The sequence below is a fragment of the Falco rusticolus genome, chromosome 6, assembly GCF_015220075.1.
Source record: "Falco rusticolus isolate bFalRus1 chromosome 6, bFalRus1.pri, whole genome shotgun sequence".
Taxonomy (NCBI): domain Eukaryota; kingdom Metazoa; phylum Chordata; class Aves; order Falconiformes; family Falconidae; genus Falco; species Falco rusticolus.
The window spans coordinates 75910811-75925093 of record NC_051192.1 but is presented as its reverse complement, the minus strand read 5'-3'; the positions used below and the strand labels follow the sequence as shown (position 1 = coordinate 75925093).

At 35.2% G+C, this 14283-nt stretch overlaps 1 protein-coding gene across 1 annotated transcript in view; it reads left to right on the top strand.

Moving 5' to 3' along the window:
- Positions 1-300: 300 nt before the first annotated feature.
- EYS (eyes shut homolog) overlaps positions 301-14283 on the top strand; it is an 874042-nt gene continuing 860059 nt past the window's right edge. The window contains 2 exon segments of the mRNA XM_037392524.1: positions 301-1152; positions 3256-3369. Coding sequence (XP_037248421.1) covers positions 399-1152; positions 3256-3369 — 868 coding nt within the window. The 5' untranslated portion in view covers positions 301-398.

The following is a 14283-nucleotide window of genomic DNA, read 5'->3' as shown; positions in this document are numbered from 1 at the left end:
CAGAGGGAGGGAATATGGAAACTCTGCTTTTAAGCTTGTTTTCTTTCATAAGCAAGTACAATGAAATGTACTAAATGAAAATAAAATCTTTAGCAGGAATGGAAATAGGAAAAATCTGACTTCAGTTACAGTGGTGTAGTTCTGATCAGTTAATTGGACTTATTCTAGTTTCACATAGTGTAATTAGATGTAGACCTTGCTTTGTTGTATATTTTCTAGTTTTGTAATGAGGCTTTACTATGAAACTGTATTTGATGTGAAAACAGACATAATTTTCTTTCTTTGAATTCCTAGGCTTTCATGGAAAATACAGATGAACCTTGAGAAACAAGTGTTCCGAAGCTATCCTCAGTACTAAAGCAGATGTGAAACACAACTCCTATTTGCCAGGTGAAACAATGACTACAAAATCAGCAGTTTGCATGTTAGCATGCTTTCTTCAACTATGCACCGTAAATGCGCAGGTAATATGTGAGAGGCAAATGACTGCTGAATGGCGAGTTGAACCAAAACCTAGTGTAATAAAATGGACACCAAGGGAAAACTTCTGCTCAGACTTTTACACTGAATGCTGGAATATGAATAAAAGTATTACTGGGAAAATCTCAGAAGAACAAGAGCTCAGTATCCCTCAGATATGCCCCTTACAGCTTCAATTAGGTGACAGTCTTTTCATCTCCTCTGAGCCATCCTTTCAGTCCTATGGAATGAATTTGGTAAATGTTTCCAAGGAAGAATTTATTAAGTGCCCGAAAGCTGATTTTCTTCAAGAGCAGTTGATTTTTGTTTGTCAAGTAAGAGGACTGCACCAAGTTGACCCTAAATGGCTTGGTGTTGGAACTCATTACTTTGCAGAGCTTCCTAAGAGAGGTCCGCTATTGTGCAACATAGGCCTTCGTCTGAATGTAACTGTGAAGCAGCAGTTTTGCCAACAGTCTCCAAACGCACCATTATGCTCTGGGCATGGAAAATGTCTAAGCCATGTTTGGGAAAAAGCATATAATTGCCATTGTTTCTCACAGTATTCTGGAAGATTCTGCCAGAAGTTTGATATGTGTTCCAGTAAACCTTGCCACAACAATGCCTCCTGCAGTGAGAAATCAGAACTTTCTGGAGAGTCTTACCAATGCACATGTCCTCCAAAATTTTCAGGTATTTCTTTTCCCCTCTAGGAATCAATGTTACATAGATAATACATTTTCTTTAATGGATAATGATACAGTGAGTACATTGTTAACAAGTTTTTTGTATAATTTGATTGTCCATTGTCACTACCACACCTGCACTGAGTCTTTTTTACATGTAGTCATTTATAGGAGACCATACAGTCATTTCAAGACAGTTTGTACGTGCTTACATCCATGTATGTATTGTGAGGAAAAATAGAACAAGTTCTTATCATGCTTCTTTCCCACTTAAGCATGAGCCATAGCTAAGTACTTGTGAACTCACAAAAGTAACTGATGTTTTTGTTTGTTCAGCATTTCAAGTTCTTACACCAAATAACATGTCATTTGGAGTAAGGTCCCCCGAAATAGCTAAACAAACTGCTGAAAAACAACAAAGGGTTTGGTTGAAATTAACATTTCATTCAACCAGCCACAAAATCTTTCATTTCAGTTTAAAGAACTTTTAAATTACATAAGAGAATTTTTTTATCAAAATTTGTTTCTAATTGAAAAGTCAAACATTTAATTAGAAGAGCAAGCAAAACAAAATATTCTTTTCTTCCAGATTGTTTTGTACTGTAAAGGAGTTTGCTAAACACACCGTTATCATCAAATTAAATATTTTCCAAATGAGAAAAAAATCACCTAATTCTGTCTAGAAAATATTGCAGTCCTTACCCAAAACCTATTGGAGAAACCAAATCTGGGTTTCAGATTGGACTACTAGAGAGCACAGCATGATTAGATACATTCTTATCTAACTGTTATGTCTATTTCATGGAGGAAGATAAAAGGGATGAAGGAAATGCTGGGTATATTGTTCCTACAATCAGATCAATGGAGTTTGGGAATCCTTAAGAAAGTACCAGAAATATTCATTCACATCACATAAAGGATTATTGGTGCTCTTTCTGTACTTGTGGAGCAGAATTCTAGCAATGTTCCTTTGATAAACTGCACTTCTGTGTTCTCACAATAGTGATGCTATGCTGTTAAACAAAACCGATGAGTCAGGAACGAGTGAGGTTCACAGAACGTAGAAATAGTTATATTGCCTAAAGTTTACTGTAGCTTAGTTTTAATTGCTTTTTAAACTGCATAATAATTTGGTTACTGATGCATTTGCAAATAGAAGATTATGCAGTTATAAACAAGTCAATGTTATCAGAAAAATATTTTTATAATTATTCAAATCTTAGTAAAATTTAAAATATTGATGATATGCAGTATGTTTTCTACTCCTTTTATGATCTCTGTGGGCTATGTAAAAAGCTTTGAAAATAATATCAAAAAGTCTCTGGTACTATTATAATTTAAGTTAATGGCGAGATTCACAAGCAATTATGTTAAAAGCTATCATCATGCTTAACATTATCAACAAACAATGCTTAAAATATTCTGTTAGCCTATATGGAGCAATGATGGATAATGCTATAATTTTGTACTGGCAATACAGGTCCAGTAAATAAGCTGTGTGTATACAAAAAGGACTATGAGATTAAACCATCATATGTTACAGACATGGCTACACAAAAGCAAGGGAGGAAAAAAGTGCCTCACATAATGTAAGTTCTATTAGAGATTTGAAAAATTGTTGAAGTGTGAATAATGTCATAGCAACAATTCAAGTGGCAAGCATAATTATATGGTATTTAGACCCATATGCTGTAATAACATAAACAATGTATTCCAGAAAGCTGCATATTAAGAAAAATTCAGTCAAATCAGACTACACATGAGTACATCTTTTGTTTGCAGTGCTGGAAGAAACTGTAAGCTAGATTAATGCCAAAAAGAAACAAACACTACTTATAGCGTTTCTGCCTTTTAAGCTCTATGTGAATTTGTAACTTTATGACGGATGAGGTTCAGCACAGTAGCTTGTATTACAGCAGCTGAAAATCTTTCTGCCTTGCTTTAGAACTTCAGTAATTTTGGTGAAAATTAGTGACCAACATTAGCACAAATACCTATCTATCAATCCACCTACCTATTAAATATAATGTTATACTTCAATGTAAGTTTGACATTTCAGGAAAAAAAAAAATTACTAAAGTTCAATCTTCCTATTATCCCTTTTAAATAGGTAAAAACTGTACAGAAATAGTTGGACAGTGCCAGCCACATACATGTTTCAATGGTAACTGCAGCAATGTTACTCCAAACACTTTTCTTTGTGAATGTGACAATGGCTTTACAGGTAAGAAAAGCCTTTGTTTCCTGTCTTATAGTAGTTGTTTCTGGTGTTTTAATAGTAGTGCAAATATTTGCTTTATTAAAACCGTTATTTCAGATGATTGTGGCACAGTCTGTAATTTCCTCAGATTTTTTTTTTAATTAGGATTTGTAAAATAAAGAAATCAGACTTCCATGTGACCATTCCAAAATACTCATGTACTGAAGTAAAACTGTATAAATGATAGAGTCTTTTCATGACTAGATCCCATCCATGAGTTCCTTTGTCCTATTGGCAGTATGACAAAGGAAGTCTCATAATCAATAACTGAGAGTTCCTAATAGAGAGCTCTTGCTGGATGATTTAGAATGATCATGACACCTGTATTCATAAGTTCAGCATCCTCTTAATAGATGTGCTAGGAAAAATATAGAAGTAACTTAAAGAATCAATAATCTCATGATTTATTGGTGTGTCTTGATAAAAACAAATAAACAAAACCAACCAAACAAGAAAACCCACCACACAGCCAAAAAACCCAACTCTCAGAAGCTAATCTGTTTACTTAGGATATACTGGACAAATAAGATGCTTTCATGAGAAAAGCTTGAATCATAAACTGTAAAGGCATCCTACTGTAAACACTTTTTCTTGGGACTTAGAATAGCATCCAAACTTAAAACAGTATTAATCCTTGTACTTCACAGCAGAGATTTACTGTGTTAATATAAGAAAAGTAGCAATACACAGAAGATTTTTTTTAACAATGTTAAAAAGTTAAATGTAAAAAAAAGTTAAAATACTTTTAATTAAGTATAAAGCTAGCACTTGAATATCCAAGGACAGTAACATTTTTTAATATGTCTCTTTCTTGGAGGTATCAGTTATACCTGCCAATCATAAACAAATAATTGCATTGAAATGCAGAGTTAAAAGAAAAAAAAAAGAAAAGAAGAAAACAAAAGAAAGAAAAAAAAAAAAAAGAAAAAAACCCCAAAACCACACCAAAACACAAACCAAAACAAAACCATAAGGGGGTTAGAGGGATCCAAGAGCCAATCTTTCTTTTCATAGTGAAAGACTGAACATTCTTGTTGACATTTTAGTTAAGTCTGTGTAGAAACATAGCTTTAAAAATGGGATAGACATACTTAATTCTAAATTCCTAGTAGATCCGTTTTATATTACTCTCCTTTTTCTCCCTTCACTGTAGAGGGCATCATGGTCAACGTCATTCTGAGAAAACTGAAAAACCCCTTTCTTCAAAGGAGAAATGTCTATTAGTAAAGTTTTCTACAACTATCTTTTCCCCCACACATGGTTTATATCTTTTTAGAACCCTTATTCTTGTCCCTCTCATTGAAATGGTGCAGGTACATTGTTTTTGAAAATTTCCCCACAAAAATCTTTTGTTTCCTTGCAATTTTGACCTAATGAAGGAGGGGAGGAGACAGGAGAAACGCCCTCCCAGATACAGTAAAGCCCAACCCCTAATGACATGAAAAGAGTTCAATACACTCAACTCTAGTGGATGGCAGCAACCATTGCAATCTACTCTCCAGGTAGCTGGTAAGGATGGCAAAGAAGAAAAAGAGACTATGAGTGTGAGTTAGCTCCCTTTTTATTCCTTAGTTAACCAAAAGAAAATGAAGAATACTGTCTTGTTTCTGAGCCTAAGTGTCATGGGACAAGGCAGACTTTCATTAATTTCACTCTTTTTACTTGCTATGATATAAATATCCTCAGGTCCTGTTGTAACAGGAAGTATATAGCATGTCAGCATACCTTGCAGTAGGAGTGGCTGACTAATCTACAGTATAATTTTGCAATTATTTTCTTACTAAATGTGGTTAGATTATATCTACATTTCTTTCTGTGATCCTGTGTTTGCTAACACTATAGCAATTCCAATAAAAGTTACCTAAAATATCCCACTTGAAAACAGACATTTTTCTATGAAAACAGACATTTTTCTACTGTTTTTACATTGCAGCTGAATTGTGTTCTCAGGTAAGATAAGTTGTGCAATTATGAATTTTGTATCTTAAATGCTATTTTAAGTGTGTGATGCTGGCAGCAAATTCAAAACATCCTTCTGCACAGAAAACACAAACATAATACCGAGATTGTGCAAGTTATGTTTAGGATTTAATAAACTTTGACATACCTTTTTCCAAAATGAGGTATGACACTGCAGTAACTAGTTCACATAATCTGAATGAAAGTATGAAATATTCTTGTTACTGTAAATTTGAGATGCAAGTAAAAATATATTTTAATTATTTTATATTAGATTTATTATTATTTACAAGCATTTATTAAAAATAAGTAAAGATTGTGTTGTTTAAATTGTGTTCACTATGGTAGAATGAATCTATTGTACTAACAAAGTATATGTTGGTCAGTTATGTATTTTCATTTTTTATTAGTTGTATAGTTCACTCATAGAGCTCTAAAAACTCTCTTTACTCTTTCCTGAAAGAACATTTTTAACATGTGAATAACAAACCACTAACGTTAGGCATGCCATTATTGTTATAATTACATACTCCAATTCGTACCAGAATTTGCATCATTAGACTTATTAAAGAATGCTTAGAGGAAGGGGATCTGAGAAAAACAATGGTGGAGTGGGTGTACAGAGGAAGTGTAAAATTGATTGTGAGAAGTTGCTGGTCAGCCCACTTCTGTAACTGAGCCCTGCACTGAATCACTGTAGTCTATTCAATTCTTATTATTAAATCCTTTCTAAACTCTTTTACCATGTAATCTCACCCCCCTCCCATCTGTGAGTGCTGAGAATTCAGATGCCAGAAACTGGAGAGACAAAGTGACTGATTTTGAGGTTCGCGACTGGAGTTAGACCACGGGTGATAGTGGCCCAAATGTCTGTGGTGCCAGAAGCTGGAGTGAGAGGGTCTCAGCATCACCAGCTGAAGGGAGATTGCGGGAATCTGTGTCTACAACGAGTGAAGTTAGTGCCAGCAACTGGTATCAGACCGAGTGATGGTGTTTCTCACGCCTAGTGCCAGTTGCAGCAGATGAGAGTCCCAGCATCAAGAAGTAGAGAGGGTACCAAGACTGACAGGGCCTGTGTGCCTGGGCACGAGCCACCGGGAAGAGCAGAACATTTGTATTTTCCCTTAACCTGGTGTGTGGGTGCATCTGTGTGTGTGCATGTGTAATTCATTAGCAGACTTCATGATAGTCTATCCAGTGTTTAGGGATCCTGGGAATTGGGCATTAATATTGGGTGAGCTGAGTTCCCATGCTACTATTCGAAGGGTCCACAAATGTGTCTGTCCTTTTGAACTAGAGAGTAAGGGGCTGTGTGTTTTCACTAGCAAGATTCAACTCTTATCAGTCAGAGGAAGACTGGGTTTTGTCTGTTTGTACATATGTTTTATGTGAGTTCTGGTGGTGGTATATGCGGTTGTTGTTAAAGGCAGTGCCCTGTCTGTGGGCAGTCTATGTATCTGCAGGTGTTAGTATCCTTTGTGTGTGTACATCTCTGGCATGTTCATCTTTGCTACTCATTGAGCCTGCAAAGCAGAAAGCAACAGCTACATCCATTGGTCTAGGACAGAGGGACTCCCAGATCCCTGGATGTACTGGGCTCCAGCAGCTGGGAAGGAGGCTCCTCAGGCTCCAGGGTTCACTAGAAGAGGTGCTTTTTATACACCCCCTAATAAAAAAGATGTCTTAGAAATTCTGATGGATGTTGTGGTCCTGATCTGAATATGCACAGAAAATCAGTGTGGCTCATTCACAGCCTACAGGAAATGGCAGTATTTTAATTATCTCTGTAATAGTAATGCTTAGTGTGCTTACCCTAGATTGTGTTTGGTGGATTAAGAGCAGTAGTTTTCTATTTGAATGTATTTTGTCGAATCGGGGGGACGGGGGACAGAGGGGGGTCGGGGGTGGGATGGGGATGACTTGTTACTACTTAAGTGGGAAGATGGGAGGTAAGAGAAGTGATTAAAACCCAAACCTCTGTAGAGCACTTGGGATTATTGGGTTTTTTCCACATATTCCTGTAAAGGAGACCTCCATTTTCTGCCTTACCCAATGGTCCAATTAGCCTCTTTACAGGCCATAATGATTTCCCTTCCCACTTGTGGGACAGGAGATGCTATAAGAATGAGGTGGTTTTGCTTGGAGCCACTTATTAGAGCTTCCAACATCCAGGTGCTTCAGTTTAAAATGGTTGGTTTGCTTAATCAGTGAATTACAGCCATTTTACTTTGAAAAAGATCATAAATGTTAAAGGACTTGACTATACATACATATGGACAGAAGAATTTATTGTTTGTGCAGTTACTGTTTTAACAGCCTAATGGTTCTATTTTTCTAATAATAACATAGCCCAAAATAATACTTAAAGCTTTATTAATAATACCGCTAAAATATGATACAAAAAATCCTTACTGCTATCTATTTTTTTTTACTTTGGCATTATACTCAGTTTTCCAGTGCTCCTCTTGGTCCCAAGAGCAATATATCATTCTCCGTCAAGAAAAGGAGGCAGGATTTGCAGTAAGTCAGTCATCAGCACCCTGAGGTCTTCATCAGGGGAAGCGTGACATTCATACTGGAAGTTTCTCCCCTGTCAGTCAAGGGTCTATCTCAGCCTACTTTTACATGTTTTCAAGTCATTATCTGCTTCCTTCTCCCAGTCTCCCAGCTGCAGCCTGGCAGCGGGCCTCAGCCACTTCTCACGAAGGGCAAATGTTTGTCAGACCATGTCTATGGTGGGGTGGAGGTCACCTCCTCCCCACAGGTGCCATTCCCAGAGCTGGAGCAGGGGAGCCAGCAGTCACTGGACTCAAGCACAGGGATTAAAACAAACCAGACAAGTCTTGAGCCCTTGCACTGTCAAGGCAGCACAAAGCTCAGCCTGAGGAGATATTCCTGCTGAGGAATTTGGTTTTGAGCGTTTCTCTAAGGGGCAGGGATGATAGCAACAGGGATGTGGGAATGGGGAAGAGGACAATTACAGATTATGTTTTCCCCTGTTACTTTATTCTCATTTGTGATTTGTTTTGTTTGAATTTTTTTTTTTGTTTGGTTTGTTGTTTTTTTTTAACTGACTGACTATGACTTAATAAAAGTTTTTCAAGGATGACAGTTTCCTCACACAAAGCTGTAGACTGTGGGGATTATGATCCTGAGTTGTAAAAACATCCTGTGAAATATTCCCTGATCGTTTCTCAATGTCACTAGAATAAAGAAAGCATTTTGGCCGTTTTTATGAGTGACAGTGAAATGGCCATAGTTCTTTTAGTGTCAAGGAAGAAAATGCATGTTGTATAAGGGGGTTTTAATGAAGTTAATGTGAATTTTCTAATTGCATAATTTAATGTGTATTTCATGCTTGTTTCAAAAGTATCATAAAATCTGTGACAGCATGTCCTGAATAAGAATTTTTCTCTCTCCCATGATTTAAGTTTCATAAAAAATATATATTTTTTACTGTAAAATACATTCTGTAGGAGAAATCCAGCTGATTTTTTTCTTTGCCCTTTCTACAGCTTATTTTTAACCTACTTTTAAAACAATTTCAAGTAGAAATTTCAAAGTTATAATTTTAATCTGCCTCAGCATCCTTTGTTACATTTAACCTCTGCCATAAACTACTGCTTACTAACACTTTGTTCTATTGTAGTTTCACCATGGTCCACAGGCAGTACTTGTCCTCACTTTTTGTGTAACCAAGTGAAGTGACTTAATGACAGATGAAACTGATCTGATGATTAAGAGCTCTTCTTCAGACTACATACCTATCCTCTGCCAGAGACCATAATATCTGTCAGTCACAAAGGACCCAGATTTTTAACATTTAACTCACAAAGGACCCAGATTTCTAACATTTATCAAAATGTTAAGCCCATCTCCCTGTTCTCTGATCCAGCTACTATGCATGCTTCTTTAGCAATTGTTTTAAATTCAGAGACCGTGAGTTCACGTTGCATTCACATCATGTTTGATTAGGGTACCTTAATGAAGACAATGTTATCTAGGGACTTGTGTTTCCAGGGAGTGATTCAGGGAACTGAGGCTCCAGAGACACTACTGATACTACTTCAGCAATGAAGGAATATTCTAGTTTGAAAGTTAAGGCAAATGCCCTTAAGTTAGGTGATGAGAGTATGTGACAGGACTTTTCATATGTCCTTTGAGGCTAAAGCAGTTTAGGCAATTGTCACTTGACTGCCAAATAACTTTAATACAAATAGCTATAACTTACTCTTACAAATACAATACAGGTCAATCTATCTTAGCTAGTAATAAAGATACATACACAAGAAAGACTTGTCGAAACTACATGGAATGACATGAATTAGTTTGTCTGATCTATTTAAGTTGTCTTAAATATACTCTTCTGGCATGGTTTCATAACACACTTCAGTAGGCTATTTTTCAAAACTTCCTATAAGTCTTTATAATATCACACAATATATTTTTCCTTTTTTAATAGAAACACATAATTGATTTATAAATAATTTTCATATTCATTTCAGAATATCAACTCAGCTCTAACTATACTCAATCAATATAATGATTGACTATACCTCTGATACCATATTACAATAGACAATTTAGTTACTCTAGGACTACACCAGACATGTAAGCTTCTGGGATTTAATGTTAAATACTAAATAGAGTAGCTTCAATTACTAAGCAGCTCACTCATCCTTTCAAAGTTAGCTAACTTGCACAAAAGTTTCCCTATTATTAATGTTAGGTCAAGGCAAATTCCAGTGACCATTCCCAAGGTCATTTTACATTTACATTTACATTTAAATTCACATTTAAATGTAAATCAAGACCTTGGAAAGTAAATTGTACATTTTGCTGACACCTAATCTAATATGCCAACTAGTAAGTCTTTAACAAAGTGAATGGTAACAAATTATTAGAAAAAACTAGGGAATATTGCTGACCATGAGATGAATAACAATACTTGGTTCTACAGCAAAAAGTGGAAATTGCCTTATTATAAGAGAAGAAAGACTGTCAGCTCTAAAATAATTTGGAAATACACAGCAATGAGCAAACATTAGTGGGTGCTGTACCTATATCAAGTATATTGCTTATAAGATGCTTTGGAGATGAGTGCTTGAGCTGTGATGGAGTGAAAAAGTTCGATGAAATGCAGGGCAGAATACTAAAAGATGACTTAGTTCAGGAAATGTTTTTTTCCTTGACTTTTCAGTTTTGTGAAAGTATATTGTTTGTTCAATATTGGCAACACTATCGTCTTAAAAATTGGGATGAAAGAAGTATATTTATAACTTTCAGTTTCTATTTAATTATCTGGGCTTGACAAAAGATATTTATCCTGGTATCATTATTTGAAACTTTATTTTCTATATTTTTACGAATTAAATGCTCCCTACAAAATAAAACCCAGACAGTTGGTTTAATAGCTGCTTGGTTTTAAAGCAAAATAATGGAGAATTTTTTTTACTGTCTCAAAATTCATTAAACACTATGTACTAACCATATTTTGGCTTTATGTTAGTGTCCATAGAACATATTGATCTGTAGAAGATACTTTTTATGAAGGCAGATATATGACCACTCATGTTATTTATAATAACCGATGTGACAGTTTGGTTCAAGGTAAAGTAAATTCCTGGTACTCTGTTATCTTCCTGCCCCAACCAATTCCCGCCCACCCCCCATCCCCAGTGAATAATTTTCCAACATGTTCCTCTTCAGGGAAGGGCTTTCCCTACAAGTTTATTAATATAATACTACACAATTAATTTCTAACTTTTTTTTATTACTCCTATTAAATCTATTTAGTTTTTTAATAAGTGATTGTGGGTTTTTTAGTAGTCGGAGAAACAATGTTAAGTAAATTAAATCACTAAAGCAATGGCACTATACACTTCATCTGAATGAGTTTGTTGTGAGATTACAGAGCTTCCATTATTTTAAGTAATACAATTCTTTATTCTAACCCATTAGATCCCTTTTTTTCCTTTCTACATTATCACCCTGTGCAGAAATGAGGTGATTGAATATAACAAATTATTATCAGGCTGGAAATCAGACTAAATTATTCTTCTTACAAACAGAAAATCTCTTTATCCTTTGGATACCTGTCCTTCACTAGACATGTTCACTAGTAATTCTTAAATTACTGTCCCTTACTGTAATTTCTGTAATTTTGTAAGGGTTTTTTTTTTCAGTTCTGCAAGGAAAACAAAATAATTCCTATACATGGCCTTACAAAACGTAGTGAAAAAAAATATATTTATAGATTTTATCATCTAAGAAATACTGATAGCACTGGACATGGAATTAGAAATAATCAGTAAAAGATATTAGAAAGCAAAGTGACTGAAACTGTAGTGTATGAATGCCCATGGCAGTGAAATACTCAAATTATTCTATTCCCTTTATGACCTCTAAGTTTACCGGTTTTCTCCAAACTCCTTCTGCTAACTGAAAACTCACAAACTTTTTCTACTTTAGTAGTCTGTTAGTACTATGCTTATTTGAATCACAGAACACAATGAGTGCAAGTAGTTGTGAGATAAAAACAACTCCTTGTTATACACAGTTGCACCTCTTCTCCTCCTTACACATCTCAGATGGCTTATGTTTGAAAGAACATGATATTTCATCCTCTAATGACAGCTGGGAGAAGACACACTTGAGTCAGCAGACAGAACAACTCATGACCAAGGCTCTGATGTCAAATACTCATTTATATGGCATCAGCTGACTTAGTCTTAGGTAAGTAGGGGTGGAAAGAGTTTATCCTCTGAGAGCAGCTGGTATTTTTAGTCAGATCCTCAGTGAGCAAAAGTAAGCCTCTTCAAAGATACTATGCAGTCATCATTAACATGTACTTTTAACAGAATGGTTAAGCCCATAAACCTATATATTTATATATCATGGTCTTCCATGCAAAATATTGTCATCAATACCAAGGCTGAACTTGCAGTCCAAGTTCGTAATGCATTCAGTGAATGTCTAGTCAACACAAAATGGAACTAAAAGATTTAATCAACCCAGTGCCCAATGTTTAGAATTAACTGAATCACTCTCCAGGCGCCACTGACTCATATTATCTACTTCACAACTGAAAATAGTGGGAACATGAAGACCACATGCATGCATGCATGCATCATATAAATGTAGGTGTCTTAACCTGAAAAATGAGCTTACCTGTGGCATTCCTCCACAGGCTAAAAATATTATTTCCTCAGAGCAACTGGTCTTAACCTAGATCTTACCCCTAATTATAATAAGTTTCCAGACATTTAGCTCACATATATTTCTTTCTGTCATAGATATCTAAACTTATGCAATACTCTTCAGTGTATCAATGAAAACAAGAACAATGCTGTCATGTTTGCTCTCTTCGTAAATATTATACTTAAAACACCTAGAATTTTAAAAGGAAATTAGCATCCATTTCCACCTTTTCCACATTGTGATGTGGACATGATTAACATTCTTTATTTTAAAAAACCCACCATGCATACATTGCATTTTCATGTTTTTTGTTCGACTGTCTGTGTAGAAGCATTGCAATATTCTGACATTACTGCAACTGTGGCTGAAATGCTTCATAGTTGAATTTTATAGAAGCATGAATATTTAATATTTCACTTTTTAAAGATTAAAATCTTGGGAAAGGAAATATAAACTTAAAAAAAATGTCATTCTAAGAATCCATTATAATGATGAATTAACTGTTTTACTTTATAAGAATGTGTGTGCTTTGTGCAAAGTCTTACAAAATTCTCCATACTAACCTGAAATATATTTTTAGCTAAAAGCATTTTTAGGATTATAGGTTTAAATTTTCATTTTGAGTTTCCCAGCTGTAAATCACAATATATAGGAAAAAAACCCAACCAAAACCTTTATATGCAGAATTAGAAAAGATATTTTTTACAGAATTTCTGTAAACCCCTCTGCCTCAAGGGAGGTAAATTTAAAATGCCAATAATGAGATGAGATGAGATATAATATGCCCTCAAATATGAATGGTCTTATATTAGCCTTTCCTCAATAGAGATATCAGAAGTAGAATGCAGGTGAGGAGCAGAAGGATCAGATTTATCTGTGGATCCAGCAGCTTCCTCCCTTTCTGCTAGGCCTAAGATGGGTGATCATGAATAGCTTACAGCAGAAGTCACTGAGAAGTAGATTGTTATGGGCCTGCAGAACTAGGGAAAGAGCAGGTTTGTTTCATGCCACATGTCTAAAAGTAAGTTTCCAGTAAATGAAGATTAGTAGGAAATAAAGTATGGAGTAGCAGATTGCAGAAGAGATGAAAACCTATGGTCAGTGCTGACATACAAGATATAGGGATAACATGAAAGACTGGTAAGAGATAGATGTAATGATCAGGGAAGTGGTCAGTAGTATAGATTAGAAAGAAAACACAGAAAAGTTTGTGTTGTTACTGAGTAGTGAAGAAAAGTAGAGCTGGTAAAAAAAAAAAAAAAAAGAAAAGAAAAGAAAAAGAAGCTTTCACTTGTTATGAGGAGTAACTGGTTTAAGGTTGCCCATAGGGTAAATGTTTGGAAATAATTCCAACAAACTAGATTAATATCAGAGCCTTAAATTGTTGCTGTAGTATCAAAAATATCAGTTTTAATAGTTCTGTGAAAACAATTAGACCACTGAGCACACAATAAACATGGAAGTTATTAGAGTCAGGATGGCTTCTGTAAAAGGAAATGCTGCCTCACTTGTCTGCTGAAATTCTCATCCTTAAACATATGGGAAAAGGAAATCCAGTGGATGTTATACATCTGAATTAAAAAAAAAAAAAAAAAAAAAGGAATGTTTAATGGTGTTCCACTCAAACATTTAAAACCAAAAAAAAACCCCACAAACCAAAAACCCCCAAACAAACAAACAAAAAAAAACCACAACAAAAAAGCCAAAGAACAACAACAA